The sequence below is a fragment of the Trichechus manatus genome, unplaced genomic scaffold, assembly GCF_000243295.1.
Source record: "Trichechus manatus latirostris isolate Lorelei unplaced genomic scaffold, TriManLat1.0 scaffold00012, whole genome shotgun sequence".
Classification (NCBI taxonomy): Eukaryota; Metazoa; Chordata; class Mammalia; order Sirenia; family Trichechidae; genus Trichechus; species Trichechus manatus.
The window spans coordinates 27,239,953-27,262,836 of NW_004443948.1; the positions used below are offsets into that span (position 1 = coordinate 27,239,953).

Below are 22,884 nucleotides of genomic sequence, written 5' to 3' on the forward strand. Positions count from 1 at the left end.
GGAGGGGAGGAGTGTGCTGTCGCAGAGTGGGGTGAGTGGTTGGGGTCTCATAACAATGTATGTTAAAAAAAAAATTCTGTATGGGAGACTAACTTCAAATGTAAACTTCATTTAATTACAACAATAGAAAGAAAGATTCTTGCAGAACTTAATTCTGTTAATATTTTTCAGTCAATTTTGATCCATGTCCTAGAAGTGAATTTATTGAACAGGCTTCAAAAGTATGAAACTATCCACATATACGATACGGTAGAGCCATGGAGGAGAGCTTTCTGAACTTTTTCAGGTTAATGACTGCACCTGTCCATCTATTTGGTGTGAATTTATGTGTGCTTTATTTCACATTCCAGATGATCTTAACATAGGTGGCATCATAGCAGCTGTAGTTGTTGTGGCTTTAGTGATTTCCATTTGTGGCCTTGGTGTGTGCTATGCTCAGAGGAAAGGCTACTTTTCAAGTAAGTGAATTTTACCTTTGTTTGATAGACAACTTCCTATGGAAATACAGTTTTCTTATTAGACACTATTTTTCCTAAGAAATTCTAACAAACTCTGGAGAATATTTTTCATCAATTTTCTGAAGTAGAAAATGCCTAGATGGCACACAGGTGGGTTTTGAAGCACCTTGGAAGGCACGGGGAGAAAAGGCAGAGTAGCCTGATTGCCAAATGTCAGGGAACACCACAAAATATGTGAGAGGGACCCTGGGAGAGCAGCAATACTGTGAGAGGACTTCCACATGGATGGATATTTATAGTTGGAGCCCTGGTGGCACAGTGGTTAAGAGCTTGGCTGCTAACCAAAAGGTCGGCAGTTTGAGTATACCTGCCGCTCCTTGGAAACCCTATGGGGCAGTTCTACTCTGTCCTTTAGGGTTGCTATAAGTCAGGATTGACTTGGTGGCAACGAATTTCTTCTTTTTTTATACACGTAGTTAAGATCTTCGTGTTTTTAAGGTAGGAATTGTAGATCTCAATATGAAAATTGATTTCTAGTTTTATGATTAAGAAATTTCATCAAAATAAATCAGTGGAAAGTTAGATCAGTGTAGAACAGTGAAATGTTGAATGCAAATTTAGCACAATGGTATTTAGAAAAGAATTGTTCAAGAAAAACCAGACCTATAGTATTAGAGTTGCTTTTGAACAAAGATTTAATTTCTTCAAGTTTAGAGCTCATGTACCTCCAAACCCCCACTGAGTGATGTAGTAGGTTTGATGTAAAGGAGTGAGACTTAAAAATAATATATTTTATTGTCTTAATGCATCTCTTCACTCCCAATCTTTAAAATTATTTCAACGCTCAAAAGCTGCAGAATTCTATCACTTCCAGTGGCAATGGTGTACAAAGTAGAATTTTTTAATGGAATAATAAATGTATAGTATGAATAAATTTAAGGTCCACAGTGAACATTAGTTTTGGAATTTAGGTTTTAAAATATATTATACCAAAAATAAAAGTTAAATTTAAAAGAGGTTTCTAATATTAGCTGTAAAATATACGTTGTACACAAATATGTATTATGTATCATAAAATGTTTCTGTGAACATAGTTTCAAGGGGATTCCTTATAATTAAGAAAATTGCTCTGTAAATTATAATAATCATTCTTGTGTATAGCACTCTAATCTAGCCCAATGTAATGTAATTTTATGAACGGAATTCAGCTGAGGCCCCTGCTGGTCACCAGTGGAAGTACAGACAGATGAGATTGCTCTTTTAAAATTCTTGTCATTTTTATCCTTTCAAAGAATACCTGTCAAGAGTATTTTTAATGAAGATTTGGTAAACAAACTTTCCCTAAAATACTAAATTAATTAAAGAGTTGGCTTAGATATTAGGAGATCACTAGCTAAGAATGCTACTCCTGTTTGGAACTGGCAGAAAAGTTATCTAAGAAGAACCATTTTCTTGAACTTGCATTTAGAACAGGGATAGCAAACTGCGGCCTGTGAGCCAGATCTGGACTACTGCCTGTTTTTCTGTGGCCTATGAGCTAAGGATGATTTTTACGGATAAGCATTTGATGATAGGGAACATTAACTTTGAGCCCCAATTAAGAGAAACGTTCTCCCCCAAAAGGAATTCCATTCTTCTCATTAGTAGACCTGTATTATAAAACTTTGATGATGGTTATTATTTTTAATTTCATCAAAAAAATTTTTTTTTGAAATGTGTTCTTATAATACCCACATAATATCTTTGACTTTGCCTCTTGGTCTGCAAAGCCTGAAATGTTTACCATCTGCACCGTCACAGAAAATGTTTGCCAACCCTTGATTTGGAAGGTACAAATAGCAAATGAGGATCAAGACTGAGGAAAAGAAATTAAGCTATAGCTCATTTTTCTATGAATCTGTATCATGCCGTATTAACTCTTGTATTAATGATATGCACTTATTCTTTTGTAGAAGAATCCACCTTTCAGTAAGTATACTTTCCTTAAGATGCATGCTTTTTTTCCTATAACAACTAATTTTCTGCCAATCATTGTTTTAATGTAAAATGTGGGAAGTTGGGTTATTTGTGTAGGTTTAGTCTTATTGGGAGGTTACTCAAGTTCATCGAGAAAGACATCACAACTCATGTCTCAACGCCTGCTTATAAATAATGTTTGGTTACCTAGACAAGAAATATGTTCAGTACTTGAACTTCATAGTCATTTCCATAGTATTTCTTTTAAAAGGCATTTGTTGCATTTCACTAAGTTGAAAATTGTCAAATAAAATTTTACTTACAGTCATTTTTTTCATCGTCAGATATTTATTGAATACCTACTTTGTGTCCAATACTGCTATAAGGACTGAGGACGTAGCAGTGGACAGAACAGACAAAAAAAAAAAAAACTCCACATGATGGAGCTTACATTCTACTAGAGAAAGACAGAGGGAAACAAATAAGCAAACTCTATAGCATGTCAAATGGTGATAAGTATTACAGAGAAAAATAAAAGTTACGAGGATCAAGAATATACAGGGTAGGAGTGGAGACTGGCATTTAAAATAGGATGGTCAGGGAAGGCGTCACTGATAAGATGATGCTTGAGAAAGACCTGTAGGAGGTGAGGGAACAAGTTGTAAAGATATCCATGAGAAAAGCATTCAAGCAGAGGGGAGAGAACAAATGGGAAGATGGTGAGGCCAGGTGTGCCTGGAGTACCTGAGGAACAACAGCAAGAGGACCAGTGGGATTGAAGAGTGAGGGAAGGGAGAGAATGGGAGAGAGCTGAGCAGAAGAAGCAAGGCCTGGTGGTGTATAGCCCCTTCTTGGCAATTTCGAGGACTTTGACTTTGGTTCTTAGTAAGATGGGAAATCATTGGAGGGCTTTGAGCATAGGTGTAGCATCATCTTACTTACCTCTGAAAAGGTTCACACTGGCTGTTCTGTTGATAATAAACTATAAGGTGGCAAAGAGAAGATGAAAGGAGACCAGTTAGGAAGCGACTGCAGTAATCTAGGCAAGACAGGATGGCACGGGGACCAAAGCAGTGGTGTTGGAGATGGTGAGAGTGATTGGAATCTGGATATATGTTTAACAATTTGCTGTTTGGTAGGATGCAGGTAGGACTGATAGTGCAGTGGTTAAGCACTTGGCTGTTAACTGAAAGGTTGGTGGTTCAAACCCACCAGCTGCTCCATGGGAGAAAGGTGTCGCAGTCTGCTTCTGTAAAGATTACATACAGCCTTGGAGACTGTATGGGGCAGTTCTCCTGTGTCCTATGGGGTTGTTATGAGTTGAAATCAACTCAATGGCAACAGGTTTGGTTTTTGGGGGGTTTAAGCTGAAGGTAATGAGAAAAGAGAGAAATCAAAGATGGCTCTAAAGTTACATGAAATATGGAGTTACCATTTACTGAAGTGTGGGAGGTTTTAGGAGGAGTGGGGTTGAGAACGGTGGTGGGGATGAGTGGAAAACATCTGGAGTGTTTTGGACATTTAAAATTTGAGATGCTTATTAGACTTTCAAGTAGAGGTAATCAGCGAGAAACTGAATATATGAATCTGGAGTTTGGGGAAGCATCTTAACTAGAGATAGAAATTTAGAGGAGTCATTGGTGCATGAGACATGGATGAGATCACCAGGGTCCCCAATTTATATGCCCTTGATTTGTGGCTGTCCTTATACATGCAGAAATGGCAGACCCAAATTTGGCCTATGGACATTCCCCTCTACTTTCAGCTGTTATGACTTCAGATACCTTCATTTGAAGACTTAGTTCCCATTAATTTCCTGTTCCCAGACTTCCTCCTCAACTTGGTCTCTAGGTCTCATAATATCCCAGTACAAGTCTAATATGAAATCCAAGTCATTGGGACTAGCACTAGCAAAGGGAGTGAGTTCAGAAAATTAAGGCAGGCCTGATTGTGTAGCTACACTCCCTTCTGGTAATAATGAGGACTTCTACTTTTATTGAGTAAAATGGAAATTCACTGGGGAGTTTTCAGCAGAGAAGAGACATCATCTTATATAGGGGGAAAAGTTGGCATTGCTGGGTGACAGGGTTAGTCTTCCCTTCAGTCACAATGTTTCCACCAACCCAGGCAATAATCTGGGATGCGGTATCTATATTCCTAGACACAACTCCTCCCAGTCCTTAAATCCACAGCCCTCAAATTTTGTTGAATGATGAACTAGATTACTGGAACTCTAGCCACCACCTACAACTTTCTTTCCATGGAAAAAATTGCATTTCGAGATTATAATAATCAACTTAAAATCAAGCATTCAAAATGTTAAATGTTAATAAGTTGAAAGCTGTGTCTGGTTTCTCATATACAAAAAAATCTTTAGTACACTAACCTAGGTTACATTTAGATGCATGGACGTTTCATGCATGGCTTTCTCTGTCGATATTATCCATAAGTATAAGAGATTTAATGAGAGATTGCTGGCTTTTGTTCTACCTGGTTAAGATAAATGTCTGTCTTCCTGCTGAGAAAATGTGTGGGGGTAACATTACCTAAAAGAGGATATGTGTTTCAGAATTAAAAGTGATAATGTAGTAAATACTGTCTTTTATGTTCCACAAACAGGAAGAACAGTTCTGCATCTAAAGCCACTACACTGAGTGAAAATGTGAGTCCTCTTTAAGCATAATTATGGAATGGATGTGTTTAGGGAAGAGGGCGGGGAAGCGAAGTAACTATACGGCAATGGTGGACTTTTCCTTTGTACTAGTGTCTATCCCTAGTGTTTAGAAGAAGCTAAACAAATGTCAGCTTCCTTCCCCCATCTAGGGTGGCATGAGAAAATACCCAGCATCTGTAGAACCATTATAGAAAGTGATCTTTACCACGTCATTATTATCCTCATGATGCTTTCTATTGTTATTCTGACTCTGTAATATTGCTAGGTCTGGCATTACCAGCTCCAATTTATAAATGAGGAAATGAGACCCATGTTTTCACAGGAAAATGGTGATGGAGCTGGGACCCAGCTACCTCGCTTCCTGGAAGCTTGATCAAGCAATCATTTAATATCACTTCCAGCAGATCTGTGGTTCCAGGACTCTCCTTTGGATAATGCACAATTTAGGGATTTGGGATATCCTCTGCTACTGCTGAAGGGAGCTTTTCAGGAATCCTTGAAAAGATGCAATAAGTTATCTGACTCAGATGGTGTCAGGAATACAATTTAGACATTTGGAGCCTTATGTACTTTTGCATTTGTACACCCTACAATCAAGCACTAAATAACATCTTTGCTCAGGGTTGGTGGCTCTTTGGATGGTGTATTAGTTACCCAGGGTGGCCATACCAAATTACCGTAAACTTGGTAATTAGCTTAAAACAGCACAAATGTATTCTCTCACCGTTCTGGAGTTCAAGAGTCCAAAATGAAGGTGTCCTTGGGGTTGGTTCCCTCCAGAGGTCAGAGGGAGAATCCATTCCATGCCTGTCTCTTAGCTTCTGGGGGCTGTTGGCAACCCTGGGTGTTCCATGGCTTGGGGCTGCATAACTCCAATCTCTGCCTCTACCTTCACATGGCCTTCTCTCTGTGTCGCTGTGTCTTTCCTTCTCTGTCTCTGATAAGGACACTAGTTATTGGATTTAAGTCCAATCCTGATTCAAGATGATCTTTTCTCAAGATCCTTACCTTAATTACATCTGCAAAGACCCTTATTCCAAGGAAAGTCAAATTCTGAGGTTCAAGGCAGACATATTTTTAGGGGCCACAATTCAACCCGTACAAATGGATATTCAATATTCTGGGTTATTTGTTCAGGATTACAGTGGATTGGGGGGTGGGGGTGGCCAGTGTTATTAGAGGCCTAAACAGCGATGGTTCTCAGAATTCCTTAGTACTCTATGGCAGGACTTCTCTTAGATTTCCTTTGGGGTTGTTGTGGGCATCATTATCTGAAATAATCTCCTTAGATGGTTATATAGTCACTGATGTTTAAAATTTCTCTTGTCAAAATTTGAATTTTTAAAATTATTGTCTACTCCAGGATCTTCCTATCACAGGAATCACTTTATTCTGTAGATTACTACACTTGGAAGCATATTATTCTTTAATTGGGAACCAGCAACATATAATCTCATATTTGCACCTACATTTATGGAAAGTCCTCCTTGGTTGTAGAGTGAAATAATCCCATCCCATCGACCATTCGGGAGACACTTGGTGCTGAAGTAGACGAACAGGCCTTTTAATTTTTTTTTTACCTTCCTCTGTGTTCCCTTCATCAGCCAAGACCTAAAGTTTAACTTTAATTCAGGTTCTGCCCTGGATTTGCACTTCTCAACTTCTTCAGCACAGTTGATATTTTTGACCAGATAATCTTGTTGTGGGGCCATCTTGAGTTTTGTAGGATGTTTAGCACCATCCCTGACTTCTACCAGCTGGATGCCGATAGCACATCCACTGTTCCCAGACATGAAAACCACAAATATCTCCAGACATTGCAAATGTCCCGTAGGGAACAAAACTCCATGTAGCTGAGAATCACAGATCTAGAAGATGTAAGGCTAGTGAGAGGAAAGGGGCCACACTAGGATACTGGTCTGAGCAGAAGTAAAATTATTGGGAAGTTAAATTGAATCCACAGGATTCATTCTAAATAGCTTAGAAGTTTCCACAGAACGCCAGAATTAATCCAATCACCCAGAGATTCTTCTGAACTGACACCAGGCTATGGTCAAAGCAGTGGGGATTACACTGGGATTCATGGCTTAAGTTGGTCTCAGCTGGATCCACATGTCTAGGAATGGGGTGGGTATGTCAGATGTTCCTTGGCTGTTTGAATTGGGTCTTCAAGAGGAACCAAATTCTTACTGGTATTTAGCTGGGTCATAAGCCCATTTAATAGGTTTTATTTTTCAAATATGTTATCAAAAGTTAAAAGTGAAATGTAAAAGGAAGTACATCATACCAAAAAATATGTGACCATTCAAAATGATGGTTTGGGGGAAGAAAAAAAGAGAGTAACGGTTGTAATCCATAGGTCTGTCTACTTATAAGGTTGGCTCCCTATCTCTATTTTGACTCTCAAAGCTCTCTTCCCTGAAAGAAAAAAAGAATTACATCATTTTCCTTTCCCTGTGAGATACAGGGTAATTAAAAAGCAAGATCTATGAGTAAGATGCCAGTTTGTTGTGTTTTTTTTTTCCTTTATTGTGCTTTAGGTGAAAGGTTACAAAGCAAATTAGTTTATTAAACAGTTAATACACAAATTGTTTTGTGACACTGGTTGCCAGTGTGATGTGTCAACACTCTCCCCTTCTCTGCCCCAGGTTCCCTCTTTCCATTCGTCCAGCTTTCCTTTCCCTTCCTGCCTTCTGGTCTTTGTTTTTGGGCTGGTGTTCCCCATAGTCTCCTATGCATGAATTGAATTATGAAGCCCGTTCCTCACATGTTATTGTTGGCCCTCTAGACCTATCTAAACATACTGAACACTTCACAAATTTGAGTGTCATTCTTGTGCAGGGGCAATGTTGATCTTCTCTGTATTGTTCCAATTTTAGTATATGTGCTGCCAAAGTGAGCACTGTCTTCCAAATCTCTTGACATAGATGAGTGAGCACCTCCAGTGCTGCGTCTACTTGTTGAAACATCTCAATTGGTATTCCATTAATTCCTGAAGCCTTGTTTTTTGCCATTCCCTTCAGTGCAGCTTGGACTTCTTCCTTCAGTACCATAGGTCCTTGATCATATGCTACCTCCTGAAATGGTTGCATGTCAGCCAGTTCTTTCTGATACAGTGACTCTGTATTCCTCCATCGTCTTTTGATGCTTCCCGCATTGTTTAGCATTTTCCTTGTAGAATCCTTCAGTATTGCAACTCGAGGCTTGAGTCTTTTCTTCAGTTCTTTCAGCTTGAGAAATGCTGAGCATGTTCTTCCCTTTTGGTTTTCTAACTCTAGATCTTTGCACATTTCATTATAATACTTTGTCTTCTCCAGCTACCCTTTGAAATCTTCTGTTCAGCTTTTACTTCATCATTTCTTCCGTTCACTTTAGCTACTCGACATTCAAGAGCAAGTTTCAGAGTCTCTTCTGTCATCCACTTTGATCTTTTCTTCCTTTCTTGTCTTTTTAATGACATCTTGCTTTCTTCATGTATGATGTCCTTGATGTCATTCCACAACTCGTCTGGTCTTCTGTCATTAGTGTTCAATGTGTCAAATCTATTCTTGAGATAAATTGATTTGAAAGACCCCAGTTACTCAACGTTTTTGTCTGTAGACCATTTTATCTTAATGTTCTTGTCGGTGACTTGTGAGTCATAAAAAATACTTTTTTACTTAGTGATAATATTCTCTCTGGCTCATAATTATTATTTTTTTTTTGCTACAGAAAATCTCAAACATGTACAAACATTGATAGCATAGTATAATGAATCCCCATTTATCCATCTCTCAGCTTCAACAAGTATGAGCTTAGGGCCAATCTTGTTTCATCTACATCTCAACTCACTCTCTCCACTCCTATCTCCAGAATTATTTTAAAGCAAATCCTAGACATCACATCATTTTATTCATAAATATTTTGTGTTTCTCTAAAAAATAAGGATATTTAAAAATACAACTACACTACCATTGTCACATCTAAAACTTAAAATTCACACTTTAATATTAACAGATAAGCTTCTTTGTTTTCGGTGTTAAAGTTGTTTGTTCATATCAAGATCCAAATAGAATCTGTACGTTGCAGTCGTTGATACGTCTCCAAAATCTCTTTTAGTCTATAGATTCTCCATTTTTGTCTCTTTTTAATATTACAATATAATTTCTTGAAGAAAATGAGTTGCTTTTCCAGAAGGGTTTCCCACAGTCTGAATGTTGCCTGGATGTTGCTGACTGCATCCCCTCATATCATTTAATATGTTTCTCTTCCCCTGGTACATTGTTCATAGTTCGATCTAGAGGCTTCAGGTTTGATTTTTTTTTTCGTCAAGAAAACTTCATAGTTAATGTTATGTACTTACATGGGAGATCTAGCTGTCTTTTGTGATGTTGGAGCTCTGGTGGCACAGTGGTTAAACACTGGGCTGCTAATTAGAAGGTTGGTGGTTCGAACCCACCAGCCACTCCACAGAAGAAAGATGTGGCAGTCTGCTTTTGTAAAGATTACAGCCTTAGACCCCATGGGGCAGTTCTACCCTGTCTATAGGGTCACTATGAGTAGGAATTGACTTGATGGCAACAGGTTCGGTTTGGTCTTGTAATGTTAGCAGCCACTGATGTTCACTGCTACCACTGCTAAACGGTGAACCTCCAATTCTTTCATTTCTTCTTCATCTACCAGTTGGAATACTTCTGTAAAGAGAAACTTTCCTTCATCCATGGTTGGTTAATCTGAGGTGTAATCGTTATAAAAAGAAAGAATAGATGTTTGATCTTTATTTCTCAGTTTTCAAAATAAGGAATTGAATGCATAGTGCTCTCAAAGGTGCTCATTGAGAATTCCAGGTCTCAGCTACACAAACGTAATTATCATTTGTTGTATCCACAATACACTAGAACGGTCTCAGAATAACAATGCCAACATTACTACCAACAATATAATTACTGAAAACAATTTAAGAATTTTATGTAGTACCTTTTTTTCCCTTTGGTTATAAACCACTAGGGAGGTAAGTCAAATTACTGTGTTTTCAATGGAATACTACAAAATGATAAAGAACAACGATGAATCTGTGAAACATCTTATAACATGGAGGAATCTAGAAAGTATTATGCTGTGTGAATTTAGTCAGTTGCAAAAGGACAAATATTGTAGAAGACCACCATTATAAGAACTCAAGAAAATGTTTAAACACAGAAGAAAACATTCTTTGATGGTTACAAGGGTAGGGAGAGAGGGAGGGGGTATTCACTAACTAGATAGTAGACAAGAATTATCTTAGGTGAAGGGAAGGACAACACACACTACAGGGGAAGTCAGCACAACTGGGCTAAACCAAAAGCTAAGAAGTTTCCTGAATACAACCAAACACTTCAAGGGACAGAGTAGCAGGAGCAGGGGTCTGGGGACCATGCTTTCAGGGGACATCTAGGTCAACTGGCATAACAAAGTTTATTAAGAAAATGTTCTGCATCCTACTTTGGTGAGTGGCATCTGGGGTCTTAAAAGCTAGTGAGTGGCCATCTAAGATGCATCAATTGGTCCCAACCAACCTGGAGCAAAGGAGAATGAAAAGCACCAAAGACCCAAGGAACATATTAGCCCAAGACACAGAAAGGGCCATATAAACCAGAGACTCCATCAGCCTGATACCAGAAGAACTAGATGGTGCCCGGCTACCATCAATGACTGCCCTGACAGGGAACACAACAGACAGTCCCTGATGGAGCAGGAGAAAAGTGGGGTGCAGAACTCAAATTTTAGTGAAAAAGACCAGACTTAATGGTTTGACTGAGACTGGAGGGACCCCGGAAGACATGGCCCCCGGCCTCTCTGTTAGCCCAAAACTAAAACCATTCCTGAGGCCAACTTTTCAGACAAAGATTAGACTGGATGATGTGACATAAAATGATAGTCGTGAACAGTGTGCTTCTTAGCTCAAGTAGATACGTGAGACTAAATGGGCAGCTTCTGTCTGGAGGCGAGATGAGAAGGCAGAGAGGGTCAGGAGCTGGTTAAATGGACACGAAATCTGGGATGGAAAGGAGGAGTGTGCTGTCACAGTATAGGGAGAGCATCTAGGGTCACATAACAATGTGTGTATAAATTTTTGTAGGAGAAACTAACTTGAATTGTAAACTTTCACTTAAAGCACAATAAAAAAAAGAAACAAATCACTGTGTTTTAAAGTCACTTAGCATACTCTATGTATGATTCCATCACCAACTCAGTACACAATGAAATTACTCATTCCCTTTCTACAAATATTTTGAATATTGTATTGTTCAGTATTCTCTGGTTCCTGCCACAGGGATTTAATATTTTAGGTAGGGAGATAAATGCCTATTATTGACGAAGGAGCCTTCCAAAACAAAATGTCAGTATGTGCAACTTGAAATGAGGGAGGGTAGTGTGGTTAACAGAGGAAATCAGAAAGAAAAGACTAAGAAAATTAGTCTTTATCTAATATTCTACGAAAAGAAGAAGGAAAAAAAATGCTTGAGCAGAGTAGGAAGCAGTGTGTATGTGAAAAGAACATTGCATTAAAAAGCAAGCTAGCTGAATTCTTGTCCCAGTTTAGCTGTTAATTCATTGTGTGACCTCAGCCAGTCACTTAGTTTTTCTGGTTCTCAATATTCTTATATATAAGTGAAAGTGACTAAAATGTCTGTTTGTTTGTTGTGAACCTTATTTCACTAAAAATGTGGAGAAAACTAAGTAGTGGTTGGAATGGTTATTGATGAGCCAGTCTACGATATTTATTACAGATGACTTCCAGGGGGAATATCTTATCTCTTTTGTGTACGTCTTGAATGCTCACTTATAAAAGTTCTATACAAACAAACCTACAAATGAAAACAACTGGAGATTAGACTTACACCAACAAGATTTCTCCTGCTCTAATTTCAGTCCTACTTTTACTCTTTGAGCAGTTTCAAAAGTATATTGACTCCTAATATTTAATTAATTACTAAAAAATAGATTTAATTAAATATATACTTGCTTGTAACTATGAGATTCTCATAGTAGATATAACTTTATACTCATAAGATTTTTATCTATTTCTTTAAATATGAATTAAACTTGGTTTTCTCTTTTTTCCCCCTAGGATTTCAAGCACACAAAGTCGTTCATAATTTAAAAGAACTGTACCTTTGAGATGCGACAAAACAAAAATATAATTGTCACATGAGTTATTAAAAATTGTAAAACTTGGCTTTGTCTTCCATTTGCAAAGAGGTACATGAAGAAATGAAATTGGTATCTTATCATTTTTGTGAACCTCTAAATCACCTGAAATTGTTATCATTTTAAACAAATAGTTTGTGAACACTTAAAATACAGTCTAATTTCTTGTGTCTGGAGGATGTTAAGAGCATCAAAATACTCTGTAATATTCTGGGATTTGTGAAATGTTAACAAATGTTCTAACTTCTAGAAAAAATTACTAAAATATCTCGTATTGTCTGTGCAATCAGTACGTGGAACATGAAGAGATCAACTGTACATACTCCCTATGCAAGGGTCTGATTTAAGGGATTCAGAAAATACTGACAGATGCAGAAAGAACGTCTGGTCTAATTTCTACCAGAATCCTCTTTTCTCCCCTAATACAATCCTTGTTCTGCTGCTCATTTATCACTAATATATCCGCAGAAGGGAGGTAGTGGGGCTGCATCTTATTTCCAGGGATCTGTGCTCTGTTTACTTTCATTTCTGAGAACCAAAAGCAACATGGAGAAAAACACCTCACGGCCAGAGCCCCCAAGATGTGCCCTGTAGGCCTCATCCGGTGTTTGACATTTATTTCTTCCTTAAACATAATTTTGAGAGTCAAACACAAACCCAAGTGGCTTCGTTCACCCCTGGGACGGCCTATTGCTGTTTCCATCCCCATCAAGCCTCTTTAAAGAGGATCAGTGAGCTCTGGGGTACCCACCATGGCCTGGAGCTCGACTTCGGAACTTGCAAGACTGGAGCCTCCACATAACCCTGCAGATAATCTTCCCTGCATGAGCGGTGATGGCATGTCTCTCTGCCTCTTAGAACCATATAGTGAAATTCTGGGTTGGGCTGAGCCCCTTGCTGTTAGGGCAAGAGATTTGACAATCTTGATTATAGCGGATCAAGGATCTGTAGGAAAGAAATGGTTGTCGGGCAAATGAAATGAGATAAAAGAACTCATTGTGGTTCCCTGCGCTTGACACGCAGTGAGCACACTAGTGACAGTAATTCAAGTGAAAAGTGCACATAATAATCTGGTTTCTCAACTGATTAATCACAAAGCCCCCCCCCCAAAAAAAAAAAACAATAAACCTGTTGCCATTGAGTCGATTCTGACTCAAAAGTGAAAATCTCCATGATCGTTTTTATAGTGAGAACAATTAGGCTGTGTTAAAAAGTATAGTCAGTCACCGGGTGGTGTGAACAGTCAAGCTCTCGACTACTAGCCAACAGGTTGGCGGTTCAGACCCACCCAGAGGTATCTTGGAAGACAGGCCTGGTTATCTGCTTCTGAAAGGTTATAGCCATCAAAAACCCTAGGGAGTAGTTCTGCTCTACACCTGAGGCCTCCACGAGCTGGAATCAACTCAACAGCAACTAACAACGAAAGCATAATCATTTATAACTTATTTTAATTATTTCGTATTAAAAACAAAATACGCTGAAGGCACTTCCTGCTTTTCTAGGCAAATCCGGATGAAAAAGACACTCACTGCCTTTGACAAACTTTGAGCACAGTTAGGCTGTTTTTAAGAGTTCAGATTTCATATAATGGGATCTTCCAGCTCAATAGGCAAAGAAAATCCCCAGGATTCACTGAACAAATGAATGCATCGCACTGACTGGGCACCTACCATTGACTGTGGACACCAGGTCATCGGCAAGATGCCTGTTGTCAGAAGGTCCCCTTTGACTTGTCTGTGGCATTTGATGCTCCTCACCAGACCTCTTCCTAAAGGTCTGGCTTCTATAGCATGGCCCTGCCCCAAAGGTCAAATGATCACCTCATTAGTCAGAGGGCCGAAAACAATTTCTGTAATGGGCCGGAGAGTGGATATTTTAAGCTTTGCAGGCCAGAAGTTCTCTCTCATAACTAGTCAACTCTGCCATTGTAGCAAGTAAACAAATGGGTGTGGCAGTGTTCCAATAAAACTTTACTGACAAAAATAAGCAGCAGACAGGATTTGCCTGCAAGCATAGTTTCCTACCACATGGCAGCGAACCATGATAAAACGTATCTATTTGGTTTAGTAAGAAATCAGTGAAACGTGGCCTGTGCTTTGATTGAAGAATTTTCTTTGGTTTGAGGAATGCTTTCTTCTTGCATTGTCAAGTGCCAAGAGAATATGTGAGTCTGAAAGATGCCTCTTCAGGCATACCTACCATCACCCAAGATCTACTGCTTCATTCTCAATTATACAAATCTATGTTATAGGGGGGAAAAATGTAGTGCCTTAGGTTTACTAATAGATGAAAAGCTGCTTTTTAAGACCTCATAGGCCATAGGATTCCTCTTATGCAGTGTTAACATCTAACACTTTCTTTGTGTCAAATATATATTATACATTATATTAAAAATATTGTATGCAGCTAAGTGAAAATCACTGTGTAAACACCACTTTCTCCCACCCAAAGGATACAGTACTGAGCACTGACTTTCTAATTTTTAAAAGTATATTCACCTGTGGGTCAGTGGTATCTGGACTTGTATTTCCATTTGCTTCAATGTGAGGGACTTGAACACTAACAATTGGTAAAATCCGATTGTAATTCTTAAAGGCATTTTGATTTTATTTGCCTGCAAGGAAATTGTGTTGTATAAGGATTAGGGCTTTGGAATCTTTAATAGCAAGTTTTGTTCTAAAAAAAGAAAAAAATCATTATTGTTGCTGTTGTAACTAGATTTAACTTATTTTTATTTGGGGGTTTAACCTAACTAAATCTGGAATGAATGATTGTTTTTCAATACAGCTTTGCAAAGAACTTTCTTCATCTCACAGGTGGTTTCATTTGATTACTGTATTAAATGCATTTCTAAAAATAGCTGAACTTGCTAAAATTTTAGCCCCATTCAACAATGCAGCGGACATGTCATCCACCTATTGTTGTTAAATAAAACCCGGGAAACTGCACCCTCTTACCAACGTAGCTACAAGGCTAGCTCCTGATCTGCTGAAGATTAGAATCTCATCATGTCTCAGTCTGGATGCCTCTGAAAAATCGCTTTGAAAATAAAAAGCAAAATCTATTGAACGCTTTATATATGTCAGAATAAAGGGAGGTGAAGTTGTATAAAGTCCCATTTATCTCAACAGTGCTATCAAGTGGGCAGTGTCATCATTGTACAGATGAGGAAACAGGCTCAGAGTTAGTGACTTGGCAAGGTCTCAGAGTTGGAGGGTGAAGACTTGGGTGGTAGGAACCAGTCTGTCTGATCCAGAACACCCAATACTTTTCCCTCTGTGCCCAACACTTCTTCCTTTTAAATTCTCATGTCCTTCATTCTCACCACACCTGCCCTTTACCCTCAGAAATTTCTAGCCTACAACACCCAGTCTCTCAGCCTAAACACCTCTCTGCATTTCTTTTGGAGCCCTGGTGGTGCAGTGGCTAAGAGCTCAGGCTGCTAACCAAAAGGTTGGCAGCTGGAATCCACCAGCCGCACCTTGGAAACCCTCCGGGGCAGTTCTACTCTGTCCTGTAGGATCACTATGAGTTGGGATCGACTCGATGGCAACTAGTTTTTTTTGGCCTTTCTTTTACTCCCTGTTGTTGTTGTTAGGTGCCATCAGGTCAGTTCCAACTCATAGGCACCCTATATACAACAGAACGAAACACTGCTCAGTCCTGCACCATCCTCACAATTGTTATGCTTGAGCCCACTGTTGCAGCCACTGTGTCTATCCCTCTCGTTGGGGTCTTCCTCTTTTTCACTGACCCTCTACTTTACCAAGCATGATGTCTTTCTCCACGGACTGGTCCCTCCTGATAACATGTCCAAAGTGGACCATTTCATTCTCTCCTACTCTTCCCTCACTCTCCATGACCAAATCTCTAACCATAGTTTTTAAAAAAAGAAGCTAACCATAATGAATACATTTAAACTCCACCCCCACCACTGCCCTTCCGAAGTCTCCCCACGTTTAACCTCTCACTTATTCGCTGGCCGTTTGATTACTCTGTCACTACTTCAATCCTTTTATCTCAGGCCTTTGTTACTGTCTCTCTTTATGACTTCTGAACTCTGTTCCCTCAAGTGTCCCCTCTCTTAGCTATAATTTCAATCTTTCCTGTGCTAAAGCCTCCATCCCACTCTAGTCTCTTCCTTCTTCCACCCCATCCCTCAGTGTCTACCAGATTACTCTTTTCAACAATGTGAACTCACCTCTCCCTCTCCCTTCTGCTAAAAACCTTTTGCTCTTTTCCTGTACATGGTCTATTTTTTAAAACCCAAGTCCAGTTCATTTACATTATGCAAATTTACTCCATGAATTAAGGTTAGACAAATTATTTTTCCCTTATCCTACTCTATTTTGTGTCCATTTCTACATACTTCTTAAAAAGATCTTAAAATATTTTTCCAACTTTCAAATTTTAAAATTTAATTTTCCACATCTTGCTTCTTGTTCTGTAAGTTTTTGGGACACTTTTAGCAGTAAGAGTTGATAAGAAAATTTAAAATAAACTATAAATTTTTATTTGTTGTTACTTTCTATTTAATTTTGTTTATTCCTTTTTAATATATGATGTTTTTATTTGACCAAGTTTGAAAAAAATGTACTAAGACATATGTCTTGGTTGTTGTCTTAGTTATCTAGTGCTGCTATAACAGAAATACCGCAAGTGGATGGCTTTAACAAAGAGAAATGTATTTTCTCACAGTCTAGTAGGCTACAAGTCCAAATTCAGGGCATCAGCTCCAGGAGAAGGCTTTCTGTCTCTGTTGGCTCTGGAGGAAGGTCCTTGTCATCATCAATCTTCCCCTGAACTAGCAGCTTCTCTGCACAGGAACCTCAGGTCCAAAGGACACACTCTGCTCCCGCCACTGCTTTCTTGGTGATATGAGGTCCCCCTATTCTCTGCTTGCATCCCTTTCCTTTTATCTCTTGTAAGATGAAAGGTGGTGCAGGCCACACCCCAGGGAAACTCCCTTTACATTGGATCAGGGATGTGACCTTAGTAAGGGTGTTACAATCCCACCCTAATCCTCTTTAACATAAAATTACAATCACAAAATGGAGGACAACCACACAATACAGGGAATAATGGCCCAGCCAAATTGATACACACATTTTTTTGGGGGACATAATTCAATCCATGACAGTTATCTAGTGCTGCTATAACAGAACTATCACTAGTGGATAGCATTAACAAAGAGAAATTTATTCTCTCACAGTTTAGGGGGCTAGAAGTCCCAAATTCAGGGTGCCGGCTCCAGGGGAAGGCTTTCTCTCTCTGTCGGCCCTGGGGAAACGTCCTTGTCATCAATCTTCCTCTGGACGAGAGGCTTCTCAGCTTAGGGACTCCGGGCCCAGAGGACACTTTTTGATCGTGGTGCTGCTTTCTTGGTGGTATGAAGCCCACCATGTCTCTGCTCATTTCTCTCTTTTATATCTCAAAAGAGATTGGTTTAAAACACAACCTAATCTTGGACATTGAGTCTTGCCTCATTAACATAACTGCCTCTAATCCTGCCTCTTTAACATCATAGAGGTAGCATTTACAACACATAGGAAAATCACATCAGATGACAAAAGGGACAGTCACACAATACTGGGAATCATGGCCTAGCCAAGTCGACACATATTTTGCAGGGACACAATTCAATCCATGACAACATACTAGAATGTAAAATGTCTTTATGCTTTCTACTAAGAAAATGTTCTTAAAATAAGTGAATAGTGTGTGTCAACAAAGGACCTATTTTCTCTGAGATCACCAGCCCACTTATCTCCATTTTATAACCCCTTTGTTTTCAACATTGAATGTACTACTTTAGGTGCTTCTTAAAGATGGTATAAAAATTATCAAATTTTCTAAGAGCTCTACCTGGATTCCTAAAATTGCTCACACCATTTCACTTTTCATTCTCAAACTCACTTCCCTTCCAAATATTTAACTACCTTTGAATTATACTGAACTTGCTGTAGGCCAAGAAATTTTTTTAAAAAAAACTTTAAGATATTAACATATAATAAGAGAGACAAATGTATACATAAAGATATGACATATTCATGTAACAGGATTTTCATTGGGACTTTTCCTATTGTCCAAAGACTGAAGACAAGTGCTACACTTTCTAAAGAAAGCCTAAATACTTTGGGTACAGATATCCCCTCCAGTATTTACAAACAGTGCTGCCCAGAAACCATTACCCCAGGCCACCCTGCTTTACCTTTTACCCAACCACACATCATCCAAAAAGCCAAACTAACCCTGTGGCCATGGAGTGGATTCTGATTCACAGCAATCCTATAGGACAGAGTAGAACTGCCCCATAGGGCTTCCAAGGAGCGGCTGGTGGATTCAAACCACCGACCTTTTTTTGGTTAGCAGACAAGCTCTTAATCACTGTGCCACCAGGGCTCCACACACAGTCCACATCAGTTTAAGTGTGGCTGGGTAGACTGGGAATGGGGAGAAGAGACAGAGAAAAAGAATTGCCCAAATCGCGTGAGACGAGTTTGTCAAAGTTGTGAGGAGTACTACTGTCCAACTCTTCCCCCAAGGCAAGTAAAGAGTGTTCTAAAGAGACTCACTTGCCGAAATTGGAGGCACCTGCCAAGAAGGAGCTACTGACTGGAAAGAGAGCTGGAAAAGGGAATCAAGGAAGACGGGCAAATAGTGGAGCACCTGCTTTTTCTTGATCCCATATGGTAAAGATGTGTGAGGTTCCTGTGTGCCAAGCGGATGTCACTGAAAGTAGCTGGCCTTGAACTGTCTTGCCAGTGTCCCATTAACAGCCAAACATCCGAAGCGAGAGGCGGTGGACTGTGCCGCTGGTGTGGATACCGAGGAAAGTTTGGAAGAGATGGAATTGGAGTGGACCTTCCATTTAAGGTAATCTGTGCAAGGGGAGAACCCTGGTGGCATAGTGGTTAAGTGCTACGGCTGCTAACCAAAAGGTTGGCAGTTCGAGTCCATCAGGTGCTCCCTGGAAACTCTGTGGGACAGTTCTACTCTGTCCTGTAGAGTTACTATGAGTTGGAATTGACTTGATGGCAACGGGTTACGGGTGCAATGGGGAGTTCTCCTAGCCCACAGGGCCCCCCAAGAACTCACCTTACCAGATGTGCTCCTTACCAGAAAGCCACATTTAGTAAGGGCTGTCCCTGGAGAAGGACATCTTGCTTGGTAAGGTAGAGGGTCAGCGAAAAAGAGGAAGACCCTCAATAAGATGGATTGACACAGTGGCTTCAACAATGGGCTCAAGCATAATAACGATTGTGAGGATGGCACAGAACCTGGCAGTGTTTTATTCTGTTGTACATAGGGTCACTACGAGTTGGAACCGACTCGAGGGGCGCCAACACAGCGAGGGCAGTGACAACCGGAGAAACAGTACCAGCCGAAAACAAACAAAAACAACCCTACACGAAAGGGATTAATTAAGTAAAAATTGCCTAGAACAGAAAAACCTGGCACATAGCAAGCTGTCTTTGGTTACTGTTATTAAAGATAACACTAAAAAAATAACAAACACATGTCCTGTTCTATTTGTCTCTTCCCCTGGTGTCTCAGTGGTTAAGAGCTCAACTGCTAACCAAAAGGTCAGCAGTTCAAATCCATCAGCCATTCCTTGGAAACCCTCTGGGGCAGTTCTACTCTGTCCTATAGGGTTGCTATGAGTTGGAATTGACTCAATGGCAATGTTTTTTTTCTGCCTCACCCTAAATAACATAGAGTCAGAAGAGAAAGAGTAAGAGAGAGGTCTAAGACTCCCCTCTCCTCGGGTTTGCCTGGCAAGAGATTAGGTTATGAACATTAAATTGGGAGGGTGCAAGGAGAAAGCAGAAAATTTAGATTGTATTGATTTGGACTGACCTGGGCTTTTTAATAATTGCAAGTTTTGCTATCTGTCTCACATGTTGTTATGTTAGGGAAAGCAGAACTTGACAGCATGATTAAAGGCAGGGAGAGAAAAAAAATTAAATTGCTCTGTTTTTACCCACCCCCTCCAAAGCTCAGACTATTCAGTAAATGGTCTGGTTAGTATAAACATTATGAATTAGCATGTAATTTGACACTGACTTATTTAAGAGAGAAAAGTAATCAAGTGAAAGCCGTAAGAAAGAATTATCCAAAAGTTCGCTTCAGGGTATAGCACTCCTTGCAGCCCCAAGTAAGTAGGATAAAACTTCCCCTACGTGGACATTTTACTGAATTTCTCTGGGCTACTTTTTTTTTTTTTTCTATCTAATATATGTTGACACATATAGAGAGAAACAGCCTTGCTCAACTGGGGTTTTTGTTTCTTAAAATGAGCTCCATTATAAGATGGTCTGGGATGAAATCCAAGGTCATGAGTAACATGCTCTGTGTGTTTAGACTGAAATGTATGCAGTGTGTGCCAGGCACTGTGCAGATACAAACATGGACACATCTTTACAGAGACAAGAGACAATCCTGTCCTGCTGGAGCTCAGAGCCTGGGGGATTGGGAACCCCGCGGTGGAGGAATGTGTGGACATGCCCAGTGAGCCTTCGTCCCATCACAAACTGATTCACCTGTGGAAGGCGTTTACCACATTCTTGTTTTGAATGAAAAAAATTATGAAATAATAACAAAATTCAATATGTGGATGTAGAAACACATGAACCTCATCACCACCACTTTTAATTTACAGTAGCAGCAGATAAGAGGTAAGACTCCTTTTTCGTTCTTAATTTTTGCAATCTGCTCTGTTGGAGCTTGTGCATATTTCTGCTTCCTGGTTGCCTCTAATGACTAATGGAAGAAATCTGAAACCGAGCTTGCGCCCTCAGCCTCCAGTCTGTACAGAACTGTAGAAGCTGTAACACATCTGGAAGTATACACGACTAGGGCTCTCTGGTTGCCTCATCCAGGGTGTGATCGTCAAGAAGGAAACGAGAAGCTGTTACAGGAGAAGGGAGCCTGGAAATGAACATTTCCAGTCTGCTAATTTACACAGATTATACAGCCTCATTACTTCATGCAGACCTAAGTTTTGCTAACTCATAGCTTCTCCAGGTAGCTATGGCTTCCCTGGAATAAGATAGAAATCATGAAACTTTAAAGTTGAATCAAGGCAGGCTGATGCCCTGCAAGCTTGGCCCAACTAGGCCAAAGGAGAAGGTTCTAAAGATTCCACTGCTTCCTAACTGCTCACAGCGCTAAAATATGCCAACTTCTTTTTGAGCCTCTCCCTGATACCCAAACACCCACCACGTGCCATAACATCCATACTTAGGAAGCATTTTCCTTCTACTCGTGGTTTGTGATCCTCTTCCAGAAAGCAGGGGGAGATACGCTCACTAGGCAGCAGGCGGCACTAAGACTGCCACAGTGACTCTTGTACATAATTCAGGAGTTCTGCAAGTTAATGTGTGGACCATTTTTGCTGCTTAAAAACAGACAGACAGACAGACAGACAGCTGTTATTGAGTCAACTCCAACTCATGGTGACCTATGTACAACAGAATGAAACTTTGCCCAGTTTTGCAACATCCTCATAATTCCCAGCTTCCTCACGATCGCTAGCTTGTTCGATCCCATCATTGTGGCCACTGTGCCAATCCACCTCACCCAGAATCTCCCTCGCCCTCACCGGACCTCTATTTCACCAAACATGCTGTCTTCCTCTAGCGATTGATCCCTCCTGATGATGTGTCTAAAGCAAGCAAGTTGGACGATGAAGCCATAAGGGTTTCATTGGCTAACTTTTGGAAGTGGATGGTCAGGCCTTTCTTCCTATTCTTAGTCTGGAAACTCCACTGAAACCAGTCTACCATGGGTGACCCTGCTGGTATTTGAGATATTAGTGACATAGGTTCCAGAATCACAGCAACACAAAAGCCATCACAAACTGACAGGCGGTGGTTAAAAACATTAGTGTCTCCTCTTTTAAATTAACAAGATCTACCATTTACTGGGCCTCTAGTAAGTGGCAGAAGGAGCTCTGGCGACACAGTGGTTAAGTGCTCAGCTGCTAACCGAAAGGTTGGCGGTTCGAACCTACCAGCTCTTCCATGGGAGAAAGATGTGGCAGGCTGCTTCCATAAAGATTACAGCCTTGGAGAATGAAGAAAACAAGATACAAGGAAGAGATCAGACCAAAGGACTAACGGGCCACAACTACCAAGGCCTCCACCAGACGGAGTCCCCAGTACAACTAGATGGTGCCCCGCTACCACCACTGACAGCTCTGACTGGGATGACAAGAGAGGGTCCCAGACTGAGCTGGAGAAGGATGTAGAACAAAATTCTAACTCACAAAAAAAGACCAGACTTACCCAGTATCATAAAACAATACGTGTACTGACTGTTTAATGAGAAACTATTTGTTCTGTAAACCTTCATCTAACATACAATAAAAAAAAAAAAAAAGGCCAGACTTACTGGCCTGACAGAGACTGGAGAAACCCTGAGAGTATGGCCCCCGGACACCCTTTTAGCTCAGTAATGATGTCACTCCCAAGGATCACCTTTCAGCCAAAGATTAGACAGCCCCATAAAAAAAAAACGAGACTAATGGGGCACAACAGTCCAGGGACAAGGACTAGAAGGCAGGAGGGGACAGGAAAGCTGGTAATAGGGAACCCAAGGTTGAGAAGGGACAGTGTTGACATG

At 40.1% G+C, this 22,884-nt stretch overlaps 1 protein-coding gene and 1 non-coding gene across 2 annotated transcripts in view; one reads left to right on the forward strand and one right to left on the reverse strand.

Moving 5' to 3' along the window:
* The window catches only part of JAM2 (junctional adhesion molecule 2), a 78,099-nt gene extending 65,277 nt beyond the window's left edge, over positions 1-12,822 (forward strand). The window contains exons 7-10 of the mRNA XM_023726675.1: positions 351-458; positions 2,411-2,426; positions 5,034-5,076; positions 12,179-12,822. Of these exons, the coding sequence (XP_023582443.1) occupies positions 351-458; positions 2,411-2,426; positions 5,034-5,076; positions 12,179-12,211 (200 nt within the window). The 3' untranslated portion in view covers positions 12,212-12,822. The remainder of the gene's footprint in view (positions 1-350; positions 459-2,410; positions 2,427-5,033; positions 5,077-12,178) is intronic.
* On the reverse strand, positions 7,885-7,991 carry LOC111819594 (U6 spliceosomal RNA). Its single transcript, XR_002823180.1, has one exon. It is a non-coding gene; the product is annotated as a U6 spliceosomal RNA (small nuclear RNA).
* Positions 12,823-22,884: the final 10,062 nt, after the last annotated feature.